The 14,578-nt window shown below is 34.5% G+C and overlaps 1 protein-coding gene across 1 annotated transcript in view; it reads right to left on the bottom strand.

Moving 5' to 3' along the window:
* Nucleotides 1-11,392: 11,392 nt before the first annotated feature.
* Nucleotides 11,393-14,578, bottom strand: part of SPEF2 (sperm flagellar 2) — a 72,531-nt gene continuing 69,345 nt past the window's right edge. Inside the window, exons 27-31 of the mRNA XM_082782832.1 lie at nt 13,029-14,221; nt 12,709-12,926; nt 12,414-12,622; nt 12,195-12,318; nt 11,393-12,092 (exon numbers count right to left, since the gene is read on the bottom strand). Coding sequence (XP_082638958.1) covers nt 11,717-12,092; nt 12,195-12,318; nt 12,414-12,622; nt 12,709-12,926; nt 13,029-14,221 — 2,120 coding nt within the window. The 3' untranslated portion in view covers nt 11,393-11,716. The remainder of the gene's footprint in view (nt 12,093-12,194; nt 12,319-12,413; nt 12,623-12,708; nt 12,927-13,028; nt 14,222-14,578) is intronic.

Below are 14,578 nucleotides of genomic sequence, written 5' to 3'. Positions count from 1 at the left end.
ATTTGTCTCTCATTCTTTACAGAGTTGTTCACTGTATAGCAAAATTTATGTGGTTCAATAGAGAACAGGAATAATTAAGTCTTTCTGAGAAGACTACGGTTTAGAATACTGAAAGAGAATTCATAGATTCCTGTCCCTACTTTCCACATTATTTCCAACTTTGAGGTTTCTATACATGGAAGCCATATCATGAAGTACCACCTGACCTCAAAAGCCACCAAAACATTGCAGCAATTATGGAAGAAGATACCTAAGAAAATTCAAAATGAGAACTCTTGGGTTAGAATAGTGAGTGGTCTCTTCAAAATAGCTGTTTTCAAAGTTACCTTTATGAGACATCCTAGCCTATCAAAAGGCAAAGGTTCTGTGCAATCTTTTGTACTGTTTAGATCTTCATTTCCAGTAAACCATAAGCCAACCTGAGGAAAAAAAAAAGTCATTTATTTTCACACTTTAACAAAAGTGGTCTTTATGCTCTGTAACTGTTGAACAGACCAGTTATCCTCTATCTAGAGAATACCTACAGGGTATCCTCTGCTACCCTGTAGCTTTTGTCTTAACTGCTCTTTTGGAAATGTCCAAACACTTCAGTGCAACCTGGGAGAGAGTCATAGTTCTTCCCATGCATGCCTACTTCCAGCAACAAATAAGTGTCCTGTAATGTTTACAGAGCTACATCTACTCCAGCATACTAAACCTGCCCACATTTATATAGGCTTCTTCTGAAAAAAAGGATCTTCAGCTGAGAGTTACCTGTGTGTTTATAAACCTTCTAGTCCTTTTCAGTCCTTAACCAACTGCAGAAGACTGTAGGTTTATTCAGTACTCTCAGGGAAGTTTGGAAGAACTAACAGGGGTGGAGGTCAATAAACAAATGAATGTACACACTTGCATGTTTACCTTGAGCTGACTGAATGGGAACCATTTCTGATCCTGAAGTGTGTAAATGTTTTGATCACTTAGTATTACTTTATAATTAGGATCCTATGTTAAAAATGTTAATTCACAGCCTTGAATGTCTTAAATCTGTTTATTTGTATACTCTCAAATTTCAGTAAAAATTATCATAATAGACAAATAGATGCAGCATGTAGACCTGCAAATTTTGTGGGTTTCTGGCTTTGCAGAATTTTGCTTTATTTATTTATATTTTTACCAGTCTTGGATGGGATGTGGTTCTGCAGCAAGTTTTCAATTAATCAGAGAAGTTCTAAAACAGGCAGATTTCTGGAATAACACAGCCTTTATTTAATTTTGGAATAAATCTAATGTTAGACAGTTTTAAAACTAACTACTTTAAAGGTTCTATGAAATTTGGTTAAAACATTTTTGAAATTATTTTAATATCACCAAATCCAAACTGACAGAACTATGAAATATTTGTGTATACATGCATACATGTATATACACATACATACACATATATACTGTGTATAATATATATATATCCAATATATACGTATATGTATTGGCTAGGGCACATTAAAAGACTGAACCAGCAGTCATTCTAAGATTAAAAATCCAAAGTAAAATTGAAAATGTATAGAAGTAGGTCAAATATATTAAAAGGAAAAAAAAAAAAAAAGTATTCTTGATATTTTTTTACAAAACTTGCTTCTTTGAAAACAGTTCTAAGCCATGCAAAGGTTTAAATAGAACCTTTTTTAAACAAAAGAATGTATCAAAGAATAGTTTAATTTCCTATATATTCAAGGTCTGAAAAACAATTTTCATTTGCAAAAAAATACTTATTGGAAAAATTCTCAAGATATTTAATTAAATTAGAACTGGTGAGACTATCTAAATTAAAGTATTTGTTTCTGTTTGGGGCAATTTTTTTGTGTGTTAAGAGACATACAGTATCAATCAATAGCAATGGTAGCTAATTGTAGTTAAAATGCTCACAGAATAGTTTCTTTAGGACAGGAAGGATTTTTTTTTTTAATTAATTTATGGCTTAAATAGAAAATGGAATTAAAATGTAAGATTAATCAGTCTGATTTTTGTAACTAATATATATGGATAAGGTAAATATTTGACCCTCAATTTTCTAAAGACAATTTTCACTAGAAAGCACCCTCAAATAGCAAAACATTTAAAACACAGGCTGATTTTTTTGAGTTTGAATAAACCTGACAATATATTATTCAATACAAAGAGATTAACAAATGAATATTCAAAGAGAAAAGAATTATAACCTGCATATAGCGTTCCTGTGTAACTAAGCCTGATCCAGCTACGTCAACAGACTTGAAGATACTGAGAGTTTTGAGAAGTTGTGTCAGAGATGGCACTGGCCAAGGCTGTGCTGCTGCTAAAAGGAATCTGCGCCAGTCAATCAGTTCTGAGTTCACTGTGAATGCAGATGTCAGATTTTGCAACTATAGAAATAAAATAATAAATATTGTCAAATATGCATGCATAAACATATATTCTTTATATATTATGCATACTTAGTTCTGTTTCCTATTTAGGATGGACAAGGTTATCCATTGAGATTTGTATATGTCAAAGATACATCAAAGATGTATAAAGGATTCAGAGTTCTTTCTACTTCCTCCTTGTCTGCATAGTGCAGTTACACTGACACATTTATGAAATTTACAGCTTATAGTGACTTTACAGTAACTCCAATGGACGCACAAGCATAGTTCCACGTAGTAAATAAGAGGCTTTACACAGTAAAAAACCTGCCCTCAAGTGCTTATGCCTCATGTCCTCGTGAGAGGCATCTGTGGTTCACCCCAAACTCTTGGAGCACTGCTTCTCTCAAATATAAACACATAAAAAGACCAGTCTCCTATCTCTTTTCCCTGTATAGTGAGCAGCTGAGTTTTGAGGGAGAGCAAGAGCCTTATGAATTAGTTTCAAGACTCTGATTTCTTATAGAATGCATGGCTAACTCTGTATCTGTCATGAATGGAAATTACATGCACTTTACTCATAACAGAGAAGAAGCAATGTATTTTACTGATAAAATGTAGTGATCTAACAAAGCTTAATCATAAATAAGACAACAATAAGATTTGAGACAGTGAGGTACGCTTGGATATTTACTGTATAGAGGAAAGGGTCAAACAAATGATCTTGGCAGTCATGCGGTTCAGAGTGGATCCCCTTGCCTTCTAAACTCCTTCTCAGAGGTGCCTAGGTGTGGCTAGATCCAAACTTAGTCCCACAGTTGGTCAATGATTTATGTCTAAAGGATTACATGTGCACAACCAATCTAAAATTTAATCTTAGCAAAGCTTACAAAATTTAGCAAGCTATCAGCCACTTACTGAGTATCTGCTGTGGATAAGGAATCAACAGTAAGGAATCTCTCATCCTTGAGTGGCAGACCTTGTGAGGCATTCCTACTCAAGGAGAGATCCTGGCCTGCAGCCCACTGCCATGCAGGAGAAATCAAAGGGCTCTTGGCTCACTCTTTATAGGGTTACAAAGAACCATAGAATCATTAATGTTGGAAAATACTTTCACGATCATTTGGTCTAACCATAACCCTACCACCAATAGACACCCACTAAACCACGTCCCTAAGCACCATGTTCAACCTGTCCTTGAATACACCCAGGGACGGTGAGTTCACCACCTCCCTGGGCAACCCGTTCCAATGCCTGACTACTCTTTCTGAGAAGAAACATCTCCTAATTTCCAATCGAAACCTCTCCTGGCACAACTTGTTGCCATTCCCTCTAGTCCTATTGCTAGTTATCTGTGAGAAGAGGCCGACCCCCAGCTCCTCATACCTTCCTTTCAGGTAGTTGTAAAGAGCAATAAGGTCTCCCCTGAGCCTTCTCTTCTCCAGACTAAACTACCCCAGTTCCCTCAGATGCTCCTCATAGAACTTTAGTCCAGACTCTTCACCAGCTTCATAGCCCTTCTCTGGACATACTCCAGACCCTTGATGTCTTTCCTGTAGTGAGGGGCCCAAAACTGAACACAGTACTTGAGATGTGGCCTCACCAGAGCTGAGTACAGTGGGGACAATCACCTCCCTGGTCTTCCTGGCTACACTATTCCTGATAAAAGATGATTTACTAACAATCATATCGGCATACTATAGGTGTTGTGTCACTATAGATGTTAGTTTCTTCCAAATTTGGCTTGAGTCTGACATTGACCAGCATTGTGGTCAGGTGAGCACTTTGCTCAGCTAGCCTCTTGGCTGTTGTATTGTTAACTGTCCCTCATGAATCCACTGTGACCAGATGGCACCCACCATGACTGCTGCTGGTGGTTATCTTCTTAAGCAGGGTTATGGAAAATAAAGCTGTGAAGGTTGTGGGGAGTTGGAGGTGCACCATCACATTATCACTAAATAAAACAGACCAGAGATCATTGTTTGTCACTGAGGCTAACTGGCATGTGCAGCTGGTATACATCTAAATAAGTACTCCTACTTCCTAAATCAGGGGTTATACTTAAGCTGCCTACAAGATAATGGTTCTTAGTGTGTGTTAGTGGGGAACTGAACTGACAATTTAGTGGCATGAGTACAAAATTTAGTATAGGGCCTGTGCCTTGGCCTTATTTTGCTTACTCTTTCAGGTATTCACAACATGGATTTTCTTTGTTCCAGTAGTGTTTCCAGGTATCAAAAACTATCAATAGAAAAGCTGCTTTGCATCTTGCCATGTATTCTTTTACAGCTGAGGATGCAGTATGTGGATAGTAGGGTGGGGTCCTGATCACAAACAGGGAAACATGTAAGATCTCCTGATAGAGCATTGTGATGGAGGTAACGAGTCTGGCACAGTTCATTTCTGCACTACTGGTGTGATGAGAACTTATTATGTTCCTCTACACTATGTTCTTCTCCAAATACTGATTTCATTGTCAAGCATCTGGTTGGTTGCAGACTGGATTTTCAGATGGAAGAAATGTATTTAGAGGGCTTAGGGCCTTAGGCAATACAGAGTGAGTCAATTCAATAATGTTATAGATGCCACCTGCCCTAAAATTGGCAAGTATAGCACTGCTTACTTTAATTTCAAAACGTATTTGAAATTACATTAATTCACAAACTGTAAAGATGAAATAGCGACTTCTGTTCAGAATAGCTTGTGCAGAATAAACTTACACTTTAGGTCATGCTTCATTCATTTCCTTTAGCATGGCAATTCTTGCTTTCACAATAAATTTAAAAGTCTCATTTTAAAGTCATGCTATTAAGGAAACTCTTTTAAAGGAAATCCTGTTCTTAAAATAAAAATAGAACTTACAAGCACTAAGAGCTCTTACAGAATAAAGAACATGGGATACATGCACATGTGCTCTATGAGTCAAATATTCAGTTTGCTAATACTTTTCCCCATATAATTAATTTCCTGTGCTAAGATTAGATTTTTTACATACTGATGACAGCTGTGACTAGTTTTCACTAAACTCAATGGAAATCCATCACTCAGCGATTTTAAAATGGTTTACTCGTGCAATTCATCTGTGTGAAGAATATTTGAATAAAGCTGCTTCCATCATGTGTAGTCCAATTAAAATCTTAATGTGATTTGTGACTAAATCCCAGAAATAATTATCAAAATATACTAAAAATAGCATACACTAGATATTTTTATCCCATACAATTTACCAACCGCATCTCAAAATAATCAATGAATTCTGTGATGAAAGATTTGGAAAGACTAAATTTTTTCATGTTTCTAAATCTGAAAATCATGGATAAATAAGATTAAGGTCATACAGCTCCAGATTTCATTCTCCTATCTCATAACAAAGAACAAAAACAGTCTTAATTTAACACCTGGAAGTGAATTTTCCATGGTTTCTAAGGAACTGGTGTAATTTGAAATTTGTAAGTAAGTATAGTGCTAACACAAGCATTTAACTCCTGACACTGTCGTTTCTTTGTCTTCTCTAGTGAAAGGGAAAAATTTAAGGAAAAACTGATAATGCCCTATAATAGTTATTCTCTTGACTTTGTCACAGAAAGGCAATGCTTCATCTTCTATACAAAGAAATACCTCAGGAAAGAAAATAGTTGTTAACTTACATCTGGAAGTGTTAAGTTCATCCATGCATCAGGAAGGTAATTTGTTCCAAGGTTCAAATTAATCACGTCAATAAAAATGTCAATAAATACTTTCTTATATATAAAACCTAATGAAATAAAATAAAAATCAATAAAAAATATATTCAAATAGACTTCTTTTGTTAAAGGGGATCTATTTTTTTTATATTAATGGCCATGTGGGAAAATACTTGTTTTGCTATTCTATAGTATTCATATTGGCTTTATCTTTGAACCCAAGCATAATACATTCTCATTTAAAATAAATAATGTAGGGCCTATTTAATAGCAAAATGTCAAATATTCCAATAAACTACAGCTATTTTGATACTTGTCTTGATCTCCATTGTGATCACTAATCTATCCTCCCATATCACACTGACAGTTAATAAGCATTTTAAAAATACCAATCACAATCACATACATATTTTGTATATTGAACACCTACCAACCTTTTCTTTCACTGTGCTCTATTTTAGTTAATCATAAATCTACATCTACCCTTGGTAAATGCGCTAGAGAATAGGATGGTAAACACAGAATATTGTCTGTTAAACTCTGAAATGAAATTTAATTGCTTAAAAAGTTTCATAGGATTAGCTGTTGGGAGTTAGAGATAAATAGCTCTGTCAATTTTAATTTAAAGCAATCAAAAGTTAAATAAGTACATGCATATATGGCACGTGTATATATTGATAACAAAACTTAATTTTGTAAAATAGGCATGGATTTGCTTATAAGCAAACAGTAACTTTGAACTTCATGTATATTATTAAAACACAGAATGAAGTATACTGAAATACAATGGATAAATATGAGTCTGTCCATTCAGAAACAGACTTTTTTTTGCTCAGTGAGGATTCAGTGTAAAATCTCTGCGGTAAAGACAAAAAAAAATGTAAAGAAAGTTTCAAATGAAATTTTAAGAGACAAGACTGATTTGGTCAGTCTATGATCACTTCTGGAAGGTCAAGACAGTAAGTTTTCAGATTATAAAGCAAACACAAACAATGAAAAACAAGAAGGAAAAAAAGTCTAACAGTTTTTTCCGTAATGCAGCCAAACTATATCCTTTTTGAAAGGAGCCATTATGCTCTACAGCTAAAAGCTTTTGTCTTTAATGTCCTTTCCAGTCCAAACCATTCTATGATCTCTGAAGTGGAACAGTGAAGTGAAAATTGTTAAGTTTATGAAAAAGATTTAAGTGGTAGAAATATATGGAATGTATTAGAATATTAATTTCATAGTGTGAGCATTCAAAGTCCAGTTGCCAATTTGATTTAGTAGTCTGCACTCTCTGCTGTTTGCCTCCAATCCTGAAATCAGGAGTTAAGCCCTCAGCACTTCTTAATACATCGGGAAAAAAAAAAAACATAAGCTTGGAGAGAAAAGGAGAAGTAGATTTGGCTAGCTTAAAGTCTGTTGGGAAAAGAAGAAGGAAGAAACATCTGGATTTAAAGCCATAAATTCTACCATAAATTTCAGCATGAAAGCAAAAGCTAGGGAAACATTGTCAAACAGATGAGTGCTAACAGCAATAACATCACCTCCTGAAGGTTTTTGACTTATATGTTTTGAGAAATAACATATTTTTAAAGTCCTGTGTGTTAGGCTGTTTACTGAAACACAGTGAATTGTTGATTTAATTACTTTAAGGTGATCAGAAACTTGTATGTGTACTTCAAGCCACAAGAATCAGATCATTTCCATAAGGTACAATAAAGCCTACATCACAAACGTATCATTATTGGGAGACTCCATAGAAGATTAAGTACTAGTTACCTCTATTCTAGGAAACTCTTTACTGGTTCATGGGGAGAAGAGGCTATGGTCCACAAAGGAGGCAGTAAAAAGTTTATATGAAAATAAGAGTTTAAAAAAAAAAAGTTTTTATGAAAATAATTTCATAAAATAGTATGAAAATAAATGTAAGTTTTTACATCTTACTTGAAGTCCCAAGATGTCCAGTGCTTTACTATGTGAAGTCCAGCTATCATCATTTTTATTTCTTATTTTACTAATTGTTTCCCTTTTCACATCTCATCCCTTCTACTCTGGAAATTTGCAAACTTCTTTCTCTCACTGTATCTTATGGTTTAAACTGTTGAATTCCTACTATGATTTCCCTATGTAACAATCAAAAATGCAGCTCCTGGATTTCCTATGTGCTTCTGCATACAATTCCAGAAAGATACAAATATCCTCACGTCACTTTCTGTGAGACTATTTGACTTCAGAAACATACCTAAAAACTATTTCAGGGGCAAGGAAATTAAAGAACTTGAATCAAGAGATAATTCCTGAAATGGGATTAAAGGACTGGCAACTAAACCATTAATCACTACTTATAGGAATCTGATTGGATCATAGAATATGCTAGAACATAGTTTATAGGTAAATTTGACTTTAGCTGATGTAAACTGAAACAAACTAATAAATTATTGTGGGATTAAGTTTAAGCACTCTCAGGTGGTTTGTAGCATCTACCCATTTTTCCTTCTCTATGGTAGAGCTAAGGAAGCTCTTCTCTTTTATTCAGAGTTAAGCTACTTTCTATCTGCTAGTTATATAATTGATGATGTGCTGTGGGATAATTTCTTAAATTAGCTCCTCATGAAATCTCTGATGTGGCACAATTCTGAAATATTTTTAAAATAGTATAATAGTTCAAAAATTTTAAATGTAGCACAACCTAATTCCTCCTTGTCACATACCTAGGTGGAACAAGGGAGGTTCAGAGGGAGAGAGAAAATGCCTAATATCTTTATTTGATATAAAGAGATATCAAATAAATGTCTTCAATGTATTTTTTGATATTTAGTCTAGAATCAATGTATTTATTTTTATATTATAGAGCATGGAACTATTTTTAAATGTCAGATTAGTCAGTTTTCTTCAGGGGTTGCCAATGCCACAGAACTGCTCAACAGTCAGGGTGAGATGCTGAGTGGGCAGCCACACAGATGGTGCTGAGAAAAGAAGACTGGTGCTCCCAAATGGGGCTCTGCAAGTGGTAGGAGGAAATAGTGTCCTCTGGGATAGAATGAGAAAACAATTCCCAGAATCTGCTTTGTCCATCTAACAGGAATGGTTTCAAAACACATACGCTCTTTACAAAATCTTTTCATTCAGTAAGTCCAAATAAAAAAATTTAAAAAAAAGAAAGAAAAAACATATTTCTTGAGTGACATAAATGACTGAATAGAAAATAAATGTATTAAATGTGTAGATACTGTCTTAATTAGAAGGGATAACAATCATTTTGGAAAAAGAATCAGAATTCAAAGAGTTTTTGAAAAGTGGAGAGATAGTCAAGACCAGTAAGTCTTTTCACTGAAAACAAGTCAAAGTGCATTGAGGAAAGAGTCTGCAAAAACTGTGTTTATTACATTGCAGATAAAAACAATGTGGAAAAGATTTAAAGCACTTTGAAGAACGGAATTACAATTCAAAGTGAACTTTACAAATTGGAGGTATAGACTGGGATAAAAAGAACACTATCCAATACAAATAAATAGTAAGTGCTATACTGTGCTGAAATAATGCACTGCATAAATGTCACAGACAGAATATTACTACCAAAGTACCAGTTCTGTAGAAAAGGTTCTAGGGATCATAGTCGATTACAATATTGCCAAAAAGTACAGGTAAAGATACTGGAAACGAACTTTGCATTCTATTTGTTTTTTAAGTTTTCTGCTGGCATGCAATCTTGGAATTTGAAGATCTAGAAGGGTGCATGGAAATTGAAAAGCACTCAGAAGAAAGCCGCAAGAATAATTACAGAGTTGGAAAACATGAGAAAAAATATTGAAGCAGTTCTGTTAATTTCATCTACAAAAGGAACATTATAAGTAAACAGGAGTAGTTTTCCAGTTAAAATCAAGTATTACAAAGAAGATAGTGATAAACTCCTCTCCAGTTAAAACTGAGAAGTATGAGAGGAAATCAAATTTCTTTTCCGCAAAAACATTTCAGATGTTAGTAAAAATATAGAGTGAACTATTTTAAAAACTTATCGAAACAGAAGCATGGGCAAATACTGGCTACAAATATGAGATGCTGCCCTCAGGCATCATGGAAGTGACTTCGAATAAATAGATTCAGATAGATAGATTCAAAATATAGTTTTATTTGTTATGGTGTTTTTTTTGTTTGTTTGTTTGTTTGTTTTGTTTGTTTGTTTGTTTTGTCTTCTGCTCTTGTACATTACAAAAAAATTTTAACTTCATCATTGCTAGAACTTCCTCACTTGAAACTTCAAGGGAAAAACCATGGTATTATGAGACTTATGAGAAAATCCTTAGAATTAGTTATGCCATATATCTAAGAAAGTACCCTCTGTAATATCTATCTTCTTGCTTATTAGGTAAAATATAACTACACATTTCTGTTACCTGAGAAATCACAAATGCACATACTTCAATGATGCATCTTTTATAATATACCATATAAAGCACAGTACTGATTTCTTGCTCTGATCCCTACAGCTTAGCTCAGCTTGTGTGGATTATCATACTTTAATGAGCTATGCATTCAAAATGTACTCTATTTCTGTTGTAGGCAAATATTTAGACCTACAAGTAGCATGAATACATATGCAAAATACTCAGAATGACTATATAAATAACATACCTTCTGCAATTACTAGAAATGTCTTATATTGAAAGTAGAATGTTGGATCTCAACTTAGAAAATGGTTGATTTAAAGGTGAATGACCTCAAATTTGTTTCTCCTGAATTATTTCTAGTTCATCTTCATCACTGTTTGAAAAGTCTTTAATGATTTCACTTTAGCTTTCTCAAAATATATTCTTTTGGTATTCTTTGCCTTGATTGGAACTTAGCAAGCAGGAAATTGCATTTAAAACATGTGGGTAGTGGCAAATAATGAAATTTGAAACTTTTCTGAACAATTCTCATTCTCAACTCGTAGGTTAAAAATCAACATATAGAGTTCTTATAACATCCTTCATTGAAACATTTTTACAGGAAAAAGCAGCAGTTTAATCTGTGAAGTATATTGGTCATATCCTCGCTATCATATTATGTATTATGGGAAGACTGATTTATGCAATAAATAAACAGCAATGGAATATGGATCTGCTTTGCCTCTGCAGGAATCTTCTGAAGGACAAGTCTGAGAAATATCTCTGAAAGGTCATGTTAAACATTATCCACAAGAGATTAAAGAGTAGCAACACATATAGAGAGAAGGCGTGACAAAAATTCATAGGCCACATAGGCCAAGCAATCATTAGACAGCAATAATACACCAATTTTCCATATATTTATCAAAAGAAAAACAGGATTTTCAGAATCAATAAAATTTCTTGAACCATTAAAGAACAAGATAACAGTTAACTCCAGTGGATATAAATGTGTCAATGACTCAGATTAAATGCAACAACCAGGTAGTTACCAGTCCAGTTACTCTGTCCAGGTGTCACAACAGCCACAATGCACTCGACATTTTTTGTTCATTCTTTTCAGATTTGTAGGAATCAGGTAATGACTGGCAAATATGATGTTGATTCAGCAGTGAATACAGAAAGAAGAGCAAAATTTTCAAATTGTAAAGTTATGAAAAAATATAAATTTCACATTCCTTCATCTTGCAAGATACATTACTAAAGTGTCCATGTATGTTAAAAGAGTGACTGCAAAGTAGAAAGTAGGAATTTTCATCTAATCACTTCCACAGTGACTCTCCATATCAAACTCAGAGGAGCAATCTGATCTTTCATTTGTCATCACATCACCTTCCTGCAGTCTTCTATTTCTCTGCCAACTACTATTCCACAAATGAATAGCTTTCTTGGGGTCAAACTTTTTGATATCTGGGGAGTTCATCTGAATTATCATGAGATCTGTCACACTTTCAGACACTAGTTTAGAGTGCAGATGCATCATTATGAATTTCATTTGACTGAAGCCTCGCTCTGTCTCAGCTGAACTTGCTGGCAGAGTTAGGATCAAATCTACCAATGTCAGGATGTTGGGATACTTCTTTGAATAATCTGAGTTCACCAAATCCCATGTCAAGGTCTGGATGTTCTGAAATCTAAAAAATAGTAAAAAGTATAATTATACTTATTCCTAAATATACGTCCATAATCCTTTTAAATTAATCAATAAACACAAGCAAATGCAGTATTCTTATTACCTGTTATATAGCTCTAATTTCAACATGCTCCATTCAGTTTCAACTTCATTGATTTTCACACTAGCAGCTTCTAGTACAACTTCATAATGTTTCGTCAAGACAGACACTTCCTTTTCACCAAATTCTATAACAGAGGCAACAGAAATATATTTTTGTACTTAAAAAAAAAAAAACTTAGAATGTGCATTTCTTCAACTAGCCGCTATCATAGTTCTATACCTTCTCTCATTTTGTCAGGCCATAGTTTAAAACTTCCAATAGTAGTTGCTCTTAAGACATCTTGACTTGCATCACAGAAACAATTACGTAGCCTCTTCACCAAATTACTTAATACTTTGGTTCGTACTGATGAAATATTTCCATTCCCAACAAGCTGGTGACCATGAAAGTGCTGAATGGTCTCCATTATGCGTTCCTTTGGACCAGCTCTAAAAGATTCGAAATACAAAAAGGTATATAATAATGTTTTGCTAGATTGTAGTAGATCAGGACTCAGTCGTTACAAATGTCAGACCTTGTTTGATACATGTGGAGTGTTTCCACTGTTGACTGCATGCTTGCAAATATATCTGCAATAGAGGAGTTGTGATCCAAAGTAACACGTGACAGAATGTTGAGGACATTGATGACATCCAACAAGAAATGGGAAAACTTGACTATCTCCATTTTCAGAAGGAAGTGTAAAAGTCCTTTGACTTTCTGCCTGTTTGAGGCTCTTGAATCCTTTTCAATCTGTAAATCAATATGGAAATAAGATGTATTAGGTAGGTGGACCAAAATTAACCATAGCAATTAATTTTTTCAAACTTTACATCCAATTTTTAAATCAGTTACCTTACTCAGATGTAGAACAATTGCAGGATAACCTTTAAGGAGAATTTGTAGAGCTGTTTGTAGACGAGGAAGCCACTGCGAGCCTCCAATGCGAGAAGGAATTGCTGGGCGTATCTTGATGGCTTCATATGTGGCTTTGAGATTATTCTTATTTAGAGGTGAGTTATGATAAAAATAATACATATTTCTCAAGCCATTGGTTAAGATGTTGTATAGCTGAATATTTTTCAGTGCTCCTTTGTAAGCCAGCTTTAGGCGGTGAGCAAAACAATGCACAGACTGTACACAAGGCTGAATTTCCCTCAGAAGCTCAGCTACCCCATTGTTTTCTCCTGTCATGACATCTGTCCCGTCACTTCCAAACCCAACTAATTTTCTTGACCAGTCTTGGTTTCCCAGATTGAGCTGAAGATTTATTTCTAAAATTTCCTCAATTGCATTTTTTATACTTGAAGCATCATTTTTTTGAACAGGTTGAACTCCAACAATTTGGCAATGGACTTTTCCTTCATTTGCAAAGCGCACGTAGACAACTGCAGCTGCTTTGAATATGCTATGTGTGACTTCACCATTAATGAGAGAAAAGAATTTACATTTCTCCAGTTTCTCTTTTAGAGCCCTTCTTTCTACTTCAGCAATAAAATGTATAAATATTCTTGCTGACTTGTCATTTCTAAATACAGAACCAATATCCACTCCTTTCATATCATCTAGTTTACACATCCAGTCAAGGTCTGTAAAAGGACGACCAGACTTAGCAATAGCATGGCATGTTCTAAAAATATTTTCTACTCTTCCTAATGTTATGGAGTTCATACTCTTCAACATTTGCTCAGCAGAAGCTCTATTTGGTGAGGCAGTACTGGCAGCTTCCATGCAGGTAGCCCAGGCATGAGCTTCACTACTCTGGTGTGTATTTATAAATTCAAGTTTGAAGTCATCAGTGCCAGAACAAAAATTATGAATGTTTTCCCCCAAATCCACATTATGCTTGCGACACAATGCACAGAACATTATTCCCCTTTCATCATCATATTTTAACCAGGAGTACTTTGTGAGCCATATTTTTGGAAACTGGCGATTCCTCTTTGTTCTTTGATATTCCAAATCTTTCTTCTCCTTCCCTTTGTCACCAACTTCTCTCTTGCTAGAAGAATTACTCTTGCCTTTAAATTGCTTCAGTGCTCTTATGGCTACAATTTAGAAAGAAACAACTAAATATAAAATAGTTTTTATTTAATACTTTATCAATTGCATTTTTTTATTATTTTTTCTTCCACATTTAGTTTGTTACATTGCAACTGGACTGTGATTTAAAATAAACAGCCATAAAAGGGAGTAAATAAAACTGAGATCTCCTCTTACATCACTTTCATATTACTCAGGACTGTTGTAAAAAATGGTCAGTTTTGGCTATAGTTTCCTTTTGACTAACATAGGTTTGTCAGAATCTGCAACCAGTAAAATGCAGCAACATAGATGCCATTTTTGAAACAGAGTAAAACAGAGTCGGGGAATGGAATTCAGTATTGTCTTTGAGGAAAAATGTC

The sequence above is a fragment of the Aythya marila genome (genome assembly GCF_965140915.1).
Source record: "Aythya marila genome assembly, chromosome: Z".
Taxonomy (NCBI): domain Eukaryota; kingdom Metazoa; phylum Chordata; class Aves; order Anseriformes; family Anatidae; genus Aythya; species Aythya marila.
The sequence above is the reverse complement of the archived record's forward strand: the minus strand, read 5'-3'. Positions and strand labels throughout refer to the sequence as shown.